The sequence below is a fragment of the Puntigrus tetrazona genome, chromosome 18 (assembly GCF_018831695.1).
Source record: "Puntigrus tetrazona isolate hp1 chromosome 18, ASM1883169v1, whole genome shotgun sequence".
Taxonomy (NCBI): Eukaryota; Metazoa; Chordata; class Actinopteri; order Cypriniformes; family Cyprinidae; genus Puntigrus; species Puntigrus tetrazona.
This window is the reverse complement of record NC_056716.1, coordinates 25,334,154-25,347,718: the sequence shown is the minus strand read 5'-3', so window position 1 is coordinate 25,347,718 and position 13,565 is coordinate 25,334,154. Positions and strand designations below refer to the sequence as shown.

General features: G+C 38.2%; 3 protein-coding genes across 4 annotated transcripts; 2 read left to right on the top strand and 1 right to left on the bottom strand.

Moving 5' to 3' along the window:
• Positions 1-531: 531 nt before the first annotated feature.
• Positions 532-1,327, bottom strand: mt2 (metallothionein 2). The gene is made up of 3 exons (XM_043265145.1): positions 1,168-1,327; positions 1,002-1,067; positions 532-915 (listed from the first exon to the last, which is right to left on the bottom strand). Exons 1-3 carry the CDS (start codon positions 1,190-1,192, stop codon positions 824-826), a joined length of 183 nt encoding a protein of 60 aa, XP_043121080.1. The 5' UTR covers positions 1,193-1,327; the 3' UTR covers positions 532-823.
• Positions 1,328-2,798: 1,471 nt separating this feature from the next.
• bbs2 (Bardet-Biedl syndrome 2) lies at positions 2,799-9,216 on the top strand. Its single transcript, XM_043265141.1, has 18 exons — positions 2,799-3,298; positions 4,285-4,452; positions 4,967-5,194; positions 5,434-5,559; positions 5,640-5,702; positions 5,795-5,872; positions 5,979-6,083; positions 6,262-6,348; positions 6,431-6,566; positions 6,648-6,787; positions 6,876-7,014; positions 7,379-7,550; positions 7,708-7,837; positions 7,938-8,057; positions 8,145-8,282; positions 8,350-8,462; positions 8,544-8,692; positions 8,825-9,216. Exons 2-18 carry the CDS (start codon positions 4,336-4,338, stop codon positions 8,929-8,931), a joined length of 2,148 nt encoding a protein of 715 aa, XP_043121076.1. The 5' UTR covers positions 2,799-3,298; positions 4,285-4,335; the 3' UTR covers positions 8,932-9,216.
• Positions 9,217-9,383: 167 nt separating this feature from the next.
• b3gnt9 (UDP-GlcNAc:betaGal beta-1,3-N-acetylglucosaminyltransferase 9) lies at positions 9,384-13,384 on the top strand. Of its 2 annotated transcripts, none has more exons than XM_043265144.1 (3): positions 9,384-9,676; positions 10,709-10,746; positions 10,947-13,384. In XM_043265144.1, the coding sequence occupies exon 3, from the start codon at positions 11,032-11,034 to the stop codon at positions 12,364-12,366; it is 1,335 nt and encodes a 444-aa protein (XP_043121079.1). In that variant the 5' UTR covers positions 9,384-9,676; positions 10,709-10,746; positions 10,947-11,031; the 3' UTR covers positions 12,367-13,384. The 2 variants fall into 2 exon arrangements, with proteins under 2 accessions (XP_043121079.1, XP_043121078.1); XM_043265143.1 differs by having other exon boundaries at positions 10,709-10,799.
• Positions 13,385-13,565: the final 181 nt, after the last annotated feature.

The following is a 13,565-nucleotide window of genomic DNA, read 5'->3' as shown; positions in this document are numbered from 1 at the left end:
GATGGTCACTTCATGAAACTTAAATATAAATATTCTTATATTTTGAGATACTGGATTTGACTTTTATGAGCTGTACGCTATAATCAAAATTAGAACTCAGTGGTTTCACTTTGTTTTTCGCAATATTCTAATCTTTTGACGTTCGAGAAACAGCCTCGATGTTGAATGAACTCACTCCCAGATGCATTTATGGAACCAGCAAACCTCAAAGTATAAACAAGGTTTAGGGTTTCAGACAGTGACTTAATCTTGCCATCACAAACCCCCCAGGTAAAACAATCACCACTTTTACAATTAAACCAGCTATTGAGATCTGCATTTAACCTGTGAGTGTGATACATCTTTGTTGCACTACGCTTTTAAGATCAGTTTTCACCTCTTCATGCAGCTTTGCCTTTAAAATCTTTGTGAAGCACTTTTTAACGGGTTTAAAAGTGCATTACTAAAAGTAGCACTTTGCAACAACTGGCCGAGACAACTCAAAATTGAGTACAAAATAAGAAAACTGAAATAAAGTCACATACAACAATACATGCTGACATTTATATTGTAGACAAGATACATTGCAGAAAAACTTACAGTTGTCCATTTATAAAGACGACACATCTTGCGATAGTCTTATTTGCAGGAGTACAAATCAGTGCATTGTTTTCCCTCTTTAGCCTTTGTTAAACGATTAAGCAACATTAAACAGTCAAGATTGGAGAGAACAAAAAAAGGAGCCCATTTATTATCTTGTAAAAAAGACATTCATGCGATGCAAACAAAAACGAAGCGGCACAGACGAACAAGTTCACATTGTTGTAACAGCACGTGGACGTCCTCACTGACAGCAGCTGGTGCCGCAGGAGTTGCCCTTGCACACGCAGCCAGAGGCGCACTTGCTGCAACCAGACGGGCAGCAGGGGCAACAGCCTGTAAGGGAGAACAGTTTAGCCACCTTTAGGCATGCATTCATTTATAAAAATAAGTTTAAAAAAAAAAAGCCGGGGTTTACGTACTCTTCTTGCAAGTGGTACACTTGCAATTAGTGCACTTGCAGCTGGTACCACAGTTGCAAGTTCCACCTACACACAAAAGAAAATCCAACGTTGTTAATAACGACTGCAAACACGGTAACTGGATATTCAGATTCAAAAAGGCAAAGTCAAGATCTAAAACACTTACTCTTGGCGCAATCGCAGGGATCCATTTTTTTCCCTCAAAAGTATCCTTAAAGAGTCCGAAAGTCCCTTAGAAGTCTCGCTTCACTCGGTTTGTGAATGAGTCGGAGGTGGAAGGTACCAGGGGACCGATCGCGGGCTTGTTTTATACAGCTGACTGCACGCAGACCGAGCGCAAAACCCCGCCTGCTCCAACTTGCACACGGTGACATTCATTAATGAAACTGCGTGCAAATGATTAAACAATCAGGAATTCCCACCCTATCACCTGTGGTATTTATACAATTATATACTATCATTTCCACTCCACTGAATACTGATCGCGGGATGTTGTGCTTAAATCATTTACGTAATTTTTTGGGGGGTGAAATAAAGGTTTCTTATCGAGAAGCTGTTTTGTACGTGAGAACAGGCTTTGTCACACTTGCTCAGCTTTCGAGCTTTAAAGTTTTTAGATTGCTGCAAAAGTGATACTACCGTATTAAAACACTTATTTGATAACATATCGTTTAAGCAGATAGAGGTCCGTCGAGGACATCTTTTAGAGAGGCTCCGTTCTCTCCCGTGTATTTGTTTGTCAACGGTTTGTCACTTTTTGCACGCGGCACTGGCTGTGACGTGTCTGTGTGAAACCGCACGTGCTCCCTCTGTCTGCACTCGGCGAGGATGCTGGCAACACGACAGTAAACAGAAGAATTGATTTGCACTCGTTTACTCAGCGTCTGCTGACCGGGAGTATTTTTCCATTACCCATCACTTGATTATAACTGAAAAGGAACGAGTGCAGAGATTTTTTTTTTTTTGGAAAATCATTCAAGCATTAAAATACCAAACAAACTCGCATTCAGAGCCTAACTATGCTCGCCCCACGAGTGGACGTTTTACATCCCGTGAAATACCTCGTTTATAAATAATCTGTCGTGCTAATCGCTAAAACGACCACTGTATCGAAAAGCAATGCAAATATGCGGAATGTAAATGAAAAAGGAATGCGTCTTCCAAAATATAATATTTTTAAATAAATTGTTATAAAATACCCGCTAGAAATATTTTGAAGTTTGGTAACCAGTTTTGGTTACCATTGACCTCCATTGCATGCAAAAAAACAAAAACAAAAAACAAACAAACCGAAAAAAAAAACCTTCACGGAAGAAAAAAAACAACAACATGCAGGTCGAACTGACATGAGTGACACTAATGATAACAAAGTTTTCATTCTTGGGCGAACTAAATAGATCAGAATCAGGAAAATGACTTCGAATGGACGTTTATTTACATTTTTCTAGCCTACGTAACATCTCCATCATTTAAGTTACTTTAGAAATAAGTTACTTTATCAAATAAACTTAAAAGAAATTAAAATAATAGTAATAAATAAAATATATATATTTTTAAAGCACAGACACCGCAAAACCAGATTTTAAATTCATTTTTAAAGTCATACTAATTTAAGATCATAACAAGACATAGTTTAATAGCTATGATACTGTTTTTTTAATCAAATCTTTGCATAGCTTTGCATGTCAGGAAACGCTGCCATTTAACAAAGTTTTGGGCAAAACAACTTAATCTTAAAAAATATACATAAATCCAAATAGGAATAGCCTAAATCAGTTATCAAATAAGCATGTGTCCTGTTTTTGAGCAAGAAATCAATAAACTCTAAATAAAAATCAGGCGTAGCCTAATTAATCTTTTTAATCGTTAACATTTTCAGAAGTTTACTTTAATTTTATCACACATGTTTCAGTAACTGTAACAGATTAGTTACATTTATTTTGTAACTAAATTATGTAACTCTGTTACATGCACGTAACTTACTCCTAGCACTGTCCGTCGTTGCCTATGAATGTTTAAAAATCCAAGTCTTTTCTAATTTGCTGAACAATTCCTCCGCAATACCGTTGCGTCAGAAAACTACAAACTACACAGTTAACATGAGTCGAGTAGTTCATCCTTCGTCCCAAATTGTCAGCTTTTATTATGGCCGTTCTGTCAAGTTCTCAATTCAGGACCCCTGCGCGTGCTCACTGCACACCCTGAAAACAATCCTCTCCAAGTTATGGGCATCAGTCTGTTCTGCTAGATAACAGCTCGCGTACAACCACCGGGCAGAAAACAAACTAGCTGTTGCGGTAAGACAACTTTCCATTTAGTATAACTCATTAAGCTGTTACACTGCGTTCAATGTCAAAACGCACATATCCCCAGTACTATATAAATAGGTTCTGCAGCATTTCTGTGTAACTTAGCTACGCGGAGTTAGCACCCCTAGCCAGCGCATAGAGAATACACTGAGTTGTATGTAGCATGAATATGGCTAAAGCGTTATTAGCATGTAAAGTCTTCGTTTTAAATTCAAACGGCGGGGCATAGTGAGTGCGTTACAGTAGAGAAACAAGGTACACATTTAATTTAGAAAACCCAGTGAGCAGACGTTTAAACTGGAAGGATTAGCAAGAATAGCATGCTAGCAAAAGTGGCTTCATAATGCCTTGACAAGCTGCCCACTGTTGCTAAGCAACGGGAGCCCCATAGGGCGAGAAGTACAGTAAGCTGTTTATTCTATTACCCAGAGAAGGGGTAGTTAGATGGGCTACACAGGAAGCATTACTGAAGCCTGAATACAGTATGTTGGTTGGATGTCTCATCCTGCTTTACACATATAGGCTTTTAATACATTTTCAAACAGTCTAATTATCTTAATGATATTTTATTTATTTGTTGATTTGACAGTGTTGAGCAGCAGATGGTCTCATTTATGCTTCTTGCTAATAGCTAATATAGCTTATAGCACTGGTTCGGCTTTTAGTGTGGACCTATGAAATACAACAGTCAACAGCCGATCAAAATTTCAGCTTAGTTGTACGTAGGAAAAAAAACAACAAATAACCAGTTATGTAAACCCTAGCAAAATAATGAATGATCACATAAAAATTCCAGTTTCAATTCTGCATTTTATTTTGTTGGTTAATATTTTTAGGACTGTGCAAACAATTTAGCCAAAAAAATCTATAAAATCTTTTTATATGTATATTTATTCATGTAGATGATTGCTTTTTTCTAGGATGTGAATGTTTGCCTAGCCATTGTTTTAACATGTTTACTTTTTTCCCCAAAGTTTTTTATTTTATTAGTAACAGATCTGATCTTGCCGTTGAGCTGTGCCACCATGTTAGTGCCCATCTTCACCCTTAAACTGAACCATAAAATTAACCCTCGAATGGTTGCCGTTGGAAAATATGACGGCATACACCCATGCCTCACAGCTGCCACACAAGCAGGGAAGGTAAGTTAAACTTAGAATATGTTATGTAACAATATAGTATATTGAACTACTCATTTTAATAGTTATTCCCCCTTGGGGGTTCAACAAATTTACAAAGCACATGTTTTGTTCAAGGATATTCATGCAGAAAACTTTTTTTATGACACAAGCTACTTTTCTGACAGTATTTAGTAACATTGGCAGCTTGATCTTTGTAGTGCCTTGGTTTTTCTATTTTATGTAATATTATAGCCTTTAGTTTTCCCAACGGCAATGTTGTTTTTCGTTTTGATAAGCAGCTCCTGTTGTTGATTTTATATTTCACAATTCCGGGTTTATAGCTTGTCGCGCTGAATAAAATCTGAATTCAAAAGTCAGAGGTATAGCTTAATATATTAAAAATGCGTAACTTCATGCATAAAAATTCATATAAAAAACCCGTAGCCAAAACAAGCTTCCATAGTGTCTTCTTCATATGTATTTATTTGTGTGTTTCCATACATTACTGTTATGTCTAACTTCTAAACCTATGCAGGTTTTTATCCATAACCCTCACACCCGAGGCCAGAGGCCAGCAGCCCACCGGCTGAGTCAGAGTACCCAGGACTCCGATATCTCACTCCTTAATATCAACCAGGCAGTCAGCTGTCTTACAGCTGGTACTCTTGGTCCTAACACCACAGGACACACGCTGCTTGTCGGCTCTCAAACCAACCTTTTGGCCTACGATGTTCATGACAACACTGACATTTTCTACAAGGAGGTAATGCAAGGTTTATATGACACATCTCATATACAATATAGAGATATGTTTTAGTTTTTTGTTTTTTTTTAATCTGTAATTTAGAGTGGATTTTTTAAAATTGCTTATCAAAAGTTTAATATTTTATATATATATATATATATATATATATATATATATATATATATATATATATATATATATATGGTTTCTTATGTAAGCAAGACAGAAATGTTTATTAAATGCTTATTGTATAACAGGTGACTGACGGGGCTAATGCCATTGTTCTGGGAAAACTAGGAGATATCCAGCCCCCCCTCGCCATAATTGGGGGTAATTGCGCTCTGCAAGGATTTGACTTTGAAGGAAATGACCAGTTCTGGACAGTAAGATCATTTTACTTTCTTTTTTTAGAATTTATTTAAAAACAAAAAAAGGATATTTATGGATATACCTTTTTTTAAAGGTAACTGGAGATAATGTGCGATCACTTGTGCTTTGTGACTTCACTGCAGATGGTAAGAATGAGGTGAGGCATTGCACTTTAGTCTTCTCTTCATAATGACAATATGTTTATAAAATACCGCCGTTAAAAAACCACCATACATCACATCTTTCCAGCTTCTCGTTGGCTCAGAAGACTTTGACATCAGGGTGTTCAGAGAGGATGAACTAGTGACTGAAATGGCAGAAAATGAGGTGCGGATTATGAAAATAGTCTGAGACCAAGTTGGTTGATAATTGGGCAATTTTGGGGATTTTGTATTTGCTTATTTATACAGCTTTTGCTTTCTGTTCCTATCAGACTGTCACGTCGCTTTGTCACATGCATGGCAGCAGGTTTGGTTATGCTCTGGCCAATGGTACAGTAGGAGTGTATGACCGTACTGCCCGCTACTGGAGGATCAAGGTAGTGCAAAGTGGTCTATTCAAACTAAACTTAATTTTTTTTTTTTGCATTTTCATTGTGAAATTTATTGCAATTATGATATATCCTGGGGTAATATTCTCTAGACGCGCATGATTATACATCAACATAAATGAGTCAAATATAAATCATATTGTTATAGCGTCTTTTTTTCTCACAGTCTAAAAATCACGCTATGAGTATCCATGCCTTTGATCTTAATGCTGATGGTGTTGTTGAGCTCATAACTGGGTGGTCCAATGGAAAGGTCAGTCTTTTAGCAGTGACACTCACAGTTTCCTTTGTAAGGTTTTTGCAGTACTGTTCAAATGATCCAATTTCCTTTCTAGATTGATGCTCGCAGTGATCGCACTGGTGAGGTGATCTTCAAGGATAATTTCTCGTCCTCTGTGGCTGGTGTTGTTGAGGGAGACTACCGCATGGATGGACAAATCCAGCTTATATGCACCTCTGTGGAGGGAGAAGGTAAAATGACAGAACGTAATTGCAAATGCATAATGCCTTTGAAAACTGTCTCATCACTGTCTCATGCGCGTTATCCTATAGTACGTGGCTATCTGCCTGCAAGTAAGGAAATGAAAGGTAACCTAATGGATGCAAGTGTAGAACAAGATCTGATCAGGGAGCTGAGCCAACGGAAACAGAACTTGATGCTGGAATTACGAAACTACGAGGAAAATGCTAAGGTTACACATGTTATAATTAAAATGTTTTTGATGGACATTGACGTTCCAGAGGCAGCGGTCAGTGTTTAGTGATATTTGTTTGATTTAGGCTGTTCCTGGTGTTTCGGAGGGAGAATCTAAGATGGGGGTAATTCCAGCCAACACACAGCTCCAGACAGCATTGTCTGTACGAAGAGCCACAGAGAGCCAGAGAGCACACATAGAGCTCAACATCTCCACTCCAAATGGTACGGTTAATCCAACTTAATCCAACTTTGGCACCATTATTTCCCTGCACTCAATGATACATGATAGTTTTTTCATAAAAATATGTAGGCCAGTTTTAAATGACAAATTAAAATATGTCCGCTCTAAATAATGAATTCCTTGTTTTAGGTACATTGTGGCCACAATTCAATAAAATTCAAATGAGCAAATAACTGAAAGTAACAAATAAAAAAAACCATGGCCATGATTTAACTAAGGTGAGGGAACAATTTACCACAATTACACTTAAAATGAGGAAACAAGTGTAAAAATATGTCCGCTATTTAACAAGAATGAGACAACAATTTAATTGAATTATTTAAGTTCTTTGCTGCCCTTCTTTAGAAACCATCATTAGAGCCGTGCTGATATTTGCTGAAGGGATTTTTGAAGGCGAGAGTCACGTGGTTCATCCTAGCTCTCAAAATCTCTCCGGCTGTGTCCGTGTGCCGATCATTCCTCCAAAAGACATTCCAGTGGACCTTCACATTAAGGCCTTTGTGGGAGGGAAGACAAGGTACACACATGTGGATTATCATCACGATGACTGACAAACTCAAAACAATAAAGAGTCATTCAATGTCCAAACATGCTTGAAAATCAATGGTTTAATTTAAGGTAAAGACATCATAAATCGCTTCTCATTTTTCTCTCTTCTTCCCCATTTGCTCCAGTACACAGTTCCATGTATTTGAGATCACACGTCAGCTGCCTCGCTTCTCCATGTATGACCTTAACGTTGACCCCTCAGCCGCACAACCCACAGGAAAAGTCACATTCAGCATCAATGACAGATTACAGAGGGTAAAAAGACACACTCATAATAAAACATTGTTGCATGAAATCACAAAACTGTGTCTTAATGAAATACCATGAAACATGAGGCATGCATCTGCGCCTGCAGGTGGTCATGTGGCTAAACCAGAACTTTCTGCTGCCCGAGGGCATTGACAGTCCAGACATCACATTTACTGCATTACGTGGAGGAGGTCTACTGAAGATCAACATGCAGCCTAGTGGAGAGGTGCTTTTAATGTTTGTGTGTGTGTGTCAGTATTTGTGAGCGACTTTCTCTTCATATTTCAAAAATCTCTTATTTTTGCCTCACCAGATCACACTGAAAACAGATGACATTGATCTGGCAGGAGATCTGGTCCAGTCTCTTGCCTCTTTTCTCGCTATAGAAGACTTACAGGCTGAAGCTGACTTTCCTGTCTACTTCAAAGAGCTACGAGCCACTCTCACTGAGGTTAGAAATAGCAGCATCTTAATAAAGGTTTTTGAAAACTGTAAATAACCTTTTATGTTCATGTTAGGTGGATGAGTTTCACTCCGTGCATCAAAAGCTCACAGCAGCAATGGCAGATCATTCCAACTACATTAGAAATATGCTGGTGCAGGCGGAAGATGCCAGACTCATGGGCGATTGGTAAGCATCCCTAGTTTAATTAATTAGTCCTCTCGCTTTCTCAGAAGAATGTACACATATAAATGATACTCTGTATTCTAGGAGAACCATGAAGAAGCGCTACATTGAGCTGTATGACCTCAACAGAGATCTGATCAATGAATATAAAATAAGATCTAATAATCACAATGCCCTCCTTGCCCGGCTAAAGTCAGTTAACCAGGCCATCCAAAGGGCTGGGAGATTGAGAGGTGAGTCGATTTTTCTATTCATCATTTTGACATCATACCATGTATTGTGATTGTGCATCTGGAGGGCAAACAAGGATTTCCTCCAGTTATTTGTGCCAAATTTATTTATTCTACATTATCTGTATTTTTCAGTGGGAAAACCCAAAACTCAGGTTATCACTGCCTGTCGGGATGCCATCAAGAACAACAACATCAATGCCCTTTTTAAGATCATGAAAGCAGGGACTACCTCTTCCTGAGGAAGATCTGGTACTAAATGACCTTCAAGCGCAAAAGTCTGGAATATCAGACCACAGAGACCCCAGTGCCCAGTAACCTGGTGGGATATATTTGGATTCCAGCCTTCATTGGCAGCAGTTTTGTGTTAGAGGAATAACTGGGTTGGTCTGTCAGTACTGTAAAGTCTTAGACAAATCGATAGCCAAAGAGACTGTATTTTGTGTATCAAGGCAATGTGTGTGTGTCTAAAACCATTGCTATTTTATCTGTATACAAACCACTTCTGAATTAAATTATTATATAAATGTGTCTGTTTCTTTTCTCTTTGGCTATTTAACATTGAATCTCAAGCTGGTTTGTTTTCCATTATGGAGAACAGAAAGGGGCGGTTACGGGACACGAGTCCCAAATTTATAATTCTGGTGCGCGTTCCCGATTTCACGTCCTCGCTCCCAAAAGCGCCTCCAGTTGCTGCGCTGGCATCTGGCGCGCGACGCATCCAACAATCTCTGGGCTGTCACGTGACCAACGAAAGAGCTTTACTTCGAAAATGTGCATTTAGAGAACTCCTGCGCTTATGGAGTCCTCCGAATATGCACAAGTTTGTGTATTTTGTAACGTAGCACCTTTTAGCGAGCAGGAACAGCTTTTTTGAAACATGCACACGCAAAAGTGTATTGCAGCAGCTTTAATAGTGGAAGCAGATGTTTGGATCTGGTTGCAGTGCTGTCTTGTCATTTGCTGTCCTGGTACACTTTCATCTGGGTAAGTCGTGTAAATGAAAGTTTGAGGCACTTCTGAACAAGACTGAACGCGAAACTTTAATGCAAAATGAATGCACTTGAAAAAGAAAAGCATGCGCATTCTCATAACTATGCCTTAAGGGTGTAAGCATAAGTTTTCATATTTAGCTCTATGAGGTAGCCTAGTGTTTGATACTTTTTAAAAGATTTTATCCAAAAGTGCAATCCTGTGTTTAAAGTGAATTTTAAATGTTTGATTTACACGGTACCTAAAATTATGTGTTAATCCGGAGCCTCTTTTGTTTTTGAATGAATCGCTTAAGCGAACAAATTGTTCAAGACCATGATTTATACGAGTCGCTGTTTTGAGTTTCGAGGCTCAGAGGTCAAAATAATGATTAATGCCGTTTGAACTGAATTAGATTTTGTGAATTTAAAGTCAGTTATAGATCAAATACAGCACATGTATATCTGTGTTGTAATTTATGTGTAAATATTTTTTTTAATTGTTTTGGGGTTATTTTAGTGCATTAATAGACAGGCAGCTCGACTATGGTCTTTTTTTGACGAATCTAATGACTGAATGATTCAATGACTCACAAAAAAAGAATCCACCGCCAACTTGCGTAACGATGTTAATTTACAGAGTGAAAGGAATCAAAATCTCCAAACGCAGGCTTTATTATCAGTCTACAGAACAAATGCCTGACAAACTTAAGGGGATATATATCAAAATAGCCTCTCACAATACCCAGAATCCCTCTCAATCGTTTAGGAGAGGATATATACTAGGAATTAAGCATTATTTAAATCAAAAAGGTGTTGTTGACACGTTGAATTTTATGTGATAGGTATCTTTTAAAAACTGACTGAACTTGCAAAGCAGCCCCAGTTTATCTGTGGATATCTCACATGAAAGAGATGTTTAAGCCTTTTCAACAGAATCAATGTTTATTTTACTTTGAAGTGCCAGAAAATATTTTTATGTTTCAAGTTTGTCACAGATGTCAGATGTGAATCCTGTTAAAAATTGTTTGCGTATTCTGTTTCACAGAAGTATGCGGTCCTGGCTGTATATGGAGCATAACTTTGGTAAAGTAATATCCTGTGTCTCCTGTTGTTTCGTGACATCCAGGATGACTGTGGTAACTCACGCTCAGACATATCTTACACAATAGGAAACTGACTTTAACGACTTTTTAAACGTACAAACTTTTTTATAATAAAAAAGAAGGCATTTTAAGTTTTGATTTTTAGGAGGAAAACTGGTGCTGTTCATTTATTTTGTACAGAATCTGCTATGGCTGTGAGAAAATCCAAATATTTAGAAAGGAATATGAGAACTTCATAGGAAGATAACACTGAAACCTGCACACCATGAGAAGGGTCTATATAAAGGGAGATGTGCTTTGCTCCCTGATTCTGCTGGTGCTTCTCTTTCTGCTGTTATATGCACATCAAAGAATAACGCCTGTATGGGGGACTTTGCACATTGAACAGGGGTCCACCAGCTCAAGACCCCTCATCAGTGGAGCATCGATGGGACAGCAAACAAAGCCGTTACCTTCAAAATCTCCAGACATCCCTCTTTGCAAACCTGTGGTTCAGATAAAGCCTAAAGCACAAGGACCATCAAAGGACAAATCTCAAAAATCACGTAACAAAGCAAAGTCAAAGTTTCACCAGCCCTCAACGACAGCAAGTCTGCAACCAACCCATGCTTCCTTTGACTTTGAGGATTACCTTCGAAAGAAAGACCAACGGGACTTCAAGCTGCTAATCGATCAACCAAAAAAGTGTTCTGGACCAGAAGGAGCCCCTTACATGCTGATCGCCATAAAATCACTAGCGATGGACTTCGACAAACGCCAGGTCGTTCGACGCACATGGGGACGAGAAGATGCGTCCCAAAAAAAACTCAAGAGAGTTTTTCTTCTCGGTGTGCCCCAAAATCAAACAGCGCTCCCGTTATGGGACAAACTGTTGGGATATGAAAGTCGCACTTTTAACGATATCCTTCTGTGGGACTTTGAAGACACGTTCTTCAACTTGACGCTAAAAGAAATCCACTTCCTACAGTGGATCAATGTGAGCTGTCCCAAAGTCAAATTTATTTTTAAGGGTGACGCAGATGTGTATGTGAACATTGACAATATCCTGGAGATGCTTGAGGGTCAAGAGATCAGTAAGGACCTCTTTGTTGGCGACATCATCGTAAATGCGAAACCAATCCGCAGACGCAACAGTAAGTACTTTGTCCCAGAGTTTATTTATGGCCAGGGCATTTATCCATCTTATGCGGGTGGAGGTGGTTTTGTCATGTCAGGACATACCGCATTGAAGCTCCACCTTGCCTGCCAAGAGGTGGAGCTCTTCCCCATTGATGATGTCTTCCTAGGCATGTGTCTTCTGAGGATCGGCCTTCAGCCGACTCGTCACGAGGGCTTCCGCACTTTTGGAATCGTAAGACCATCTGCTGCACCCCACCTCCAGGTCTTCGACCCCTGCTTCTACAGAGAGCTGATGGTGGTGCACAGCTTGACAGTCCCACAGATCTGGCTCATGTGGAACCTTCTTCATGACCCTAGCCTTCAGTGTCACAGCAGTCATGATCCCACGGTTTTTCCTTTTCAGTGGAGCGACAAGATTAAGACAGCTAAGAGCAAGGCAAAGGACAACGACTATGGGATGAAAGTGTTTGTGGAACATTAACTCCAAAATAATGAATGCACTTTGAAACATAAAACATCAAACAACGGCTATGAGAAAATTCCATCCCTCATTTCGATTTAAATCATAGTCATAATTAAACTACAATGAGCTTAGCACACCACCGTTTAACTATTAACAATTTAGCAGAAATTATTAAACTGTGGGAACAAATTCTTAAATTGTAGTTGTATGTTTTATTAAATTGTTCCTTAATTTTAGTAAAATCGTGACCACAGTTAATGATGAATTAGCACAACTTGGCCATAATATACCTAAAATGAAGGAGTGGGCTTTTGCAACTGTTTTTTGATTCATGGACACATTATGCAGTTTTTTCCCTGCATATCATGTGCAGACTTTCATGATTGTTCGAGGATGTTGGACTGCTCTTTTCTATGCAAAAAACATCTAACGATCCTTAATTATCATACTCAAAAAAGTGATTTGTGAAACTTTTACGCTATATTCCATGTTCTTTGAAGCAATACAGTAGCGTGTGAGATATTTAAGTCTTTATTCACTGAAAAAAACTCTTTCAAGCCAGAACTGATGAGTAAATGATTATTTTAGGGTGAAAAGGTCTAAAAGACTGTTTAAAAAATGCACATTTAAGACAAAAGCAAAAGTTCTGTAGATGGTTCTTTAAAATGTGCTTTGTAAACCAATAGCTGTATCATACACTTTAACTATTCCTCTCTTACTGTAGAAAAATGATAAAGATCGTATAGGAAGTTGTATAGGAATCGGACACATTTTGTATGCACAAAATGGACACTAATGTTGATACTGATATTCTCATGCAAAAAAGTACTGGGTTATGTATCATAGTACAGACTATTACTGTATATATTCTTTAGAAAAACGGCACTACTCATCAAACTGAGCAATATTTCTTCGATTAATGTGCTGTATTGTTTCGGATGATCTGCTGTGTTTTGGATTTAGATTAAACTGAATTTGGTATAGCCTGCTGTGAACATGAACATACTACTACACTTTGAGCTTGTTTTAAAGTAAATTAAAAAAAGATGTTTTTAACAAAAGACAAAGGATGCCTCCATTTTTTCCCTCCATATTTATTACATCCATTCTTTAAATATTTTTGTTGAACACACTGTAACAGTTTTTAATGAACAAAATGCAAAGTTTAGCAGTTAAAAAAAAATTATAATGTTTTCAGTAGATTCAACAAGGAAACT

Excerpts from the sequence above, each read along its gene's own strand:
- b3gnt9 (XM_043265144.1), top strand. The coding sequence starts at position 11,032 with ATGAGAAGGGTCTATATAAAGGGAGATGTGCTTTGCTCCCTGATTCTG.
- mt2 (XM_043265145.1), bottom strand. The coding sequence starts at position 1,192 with ATGGATCCCTGCGATTGCGCCAAGA. Across the intron at positions 1,068-1,167 it reads TCCCTGCGATTGCGCCAAGA|GTGGAACTTGCAACTGTGGT; the intron begins GTAAGTGTTTTA and ends TTTTGTGTGTAG. Across the intron at positions 916-1,001 it reads GTGTACCACTTGCAAGAAGA|GCTGTTGCCCCTGCTGCCCG; the intron begins GTACGTAAACCC and ends TCTCCCTTACAG.
- bbs2 (XM_043265141.1), top strand. The coding sequence starts at position 4,336 with ATGTTAGTGCCCATCTTCACCCTTAAACTGAACCATAAAATTAACCCT. Across the intron at positions 4,453-4,966 it reads CTGCCACACAAGCAGGGAAG|GTTTTTATCCATAACCCTCA; the intron begins GTAAGTTAAACT and ends AAACCTATGCAG. Across the intron at positions 8,463-8,543 it reads GCCAGACTCATGGGCGATTG|GAGAACCATGAAGAAGCGCT; the intron begins GTAAGCATCCCT and ends TCTGTATTCTAG.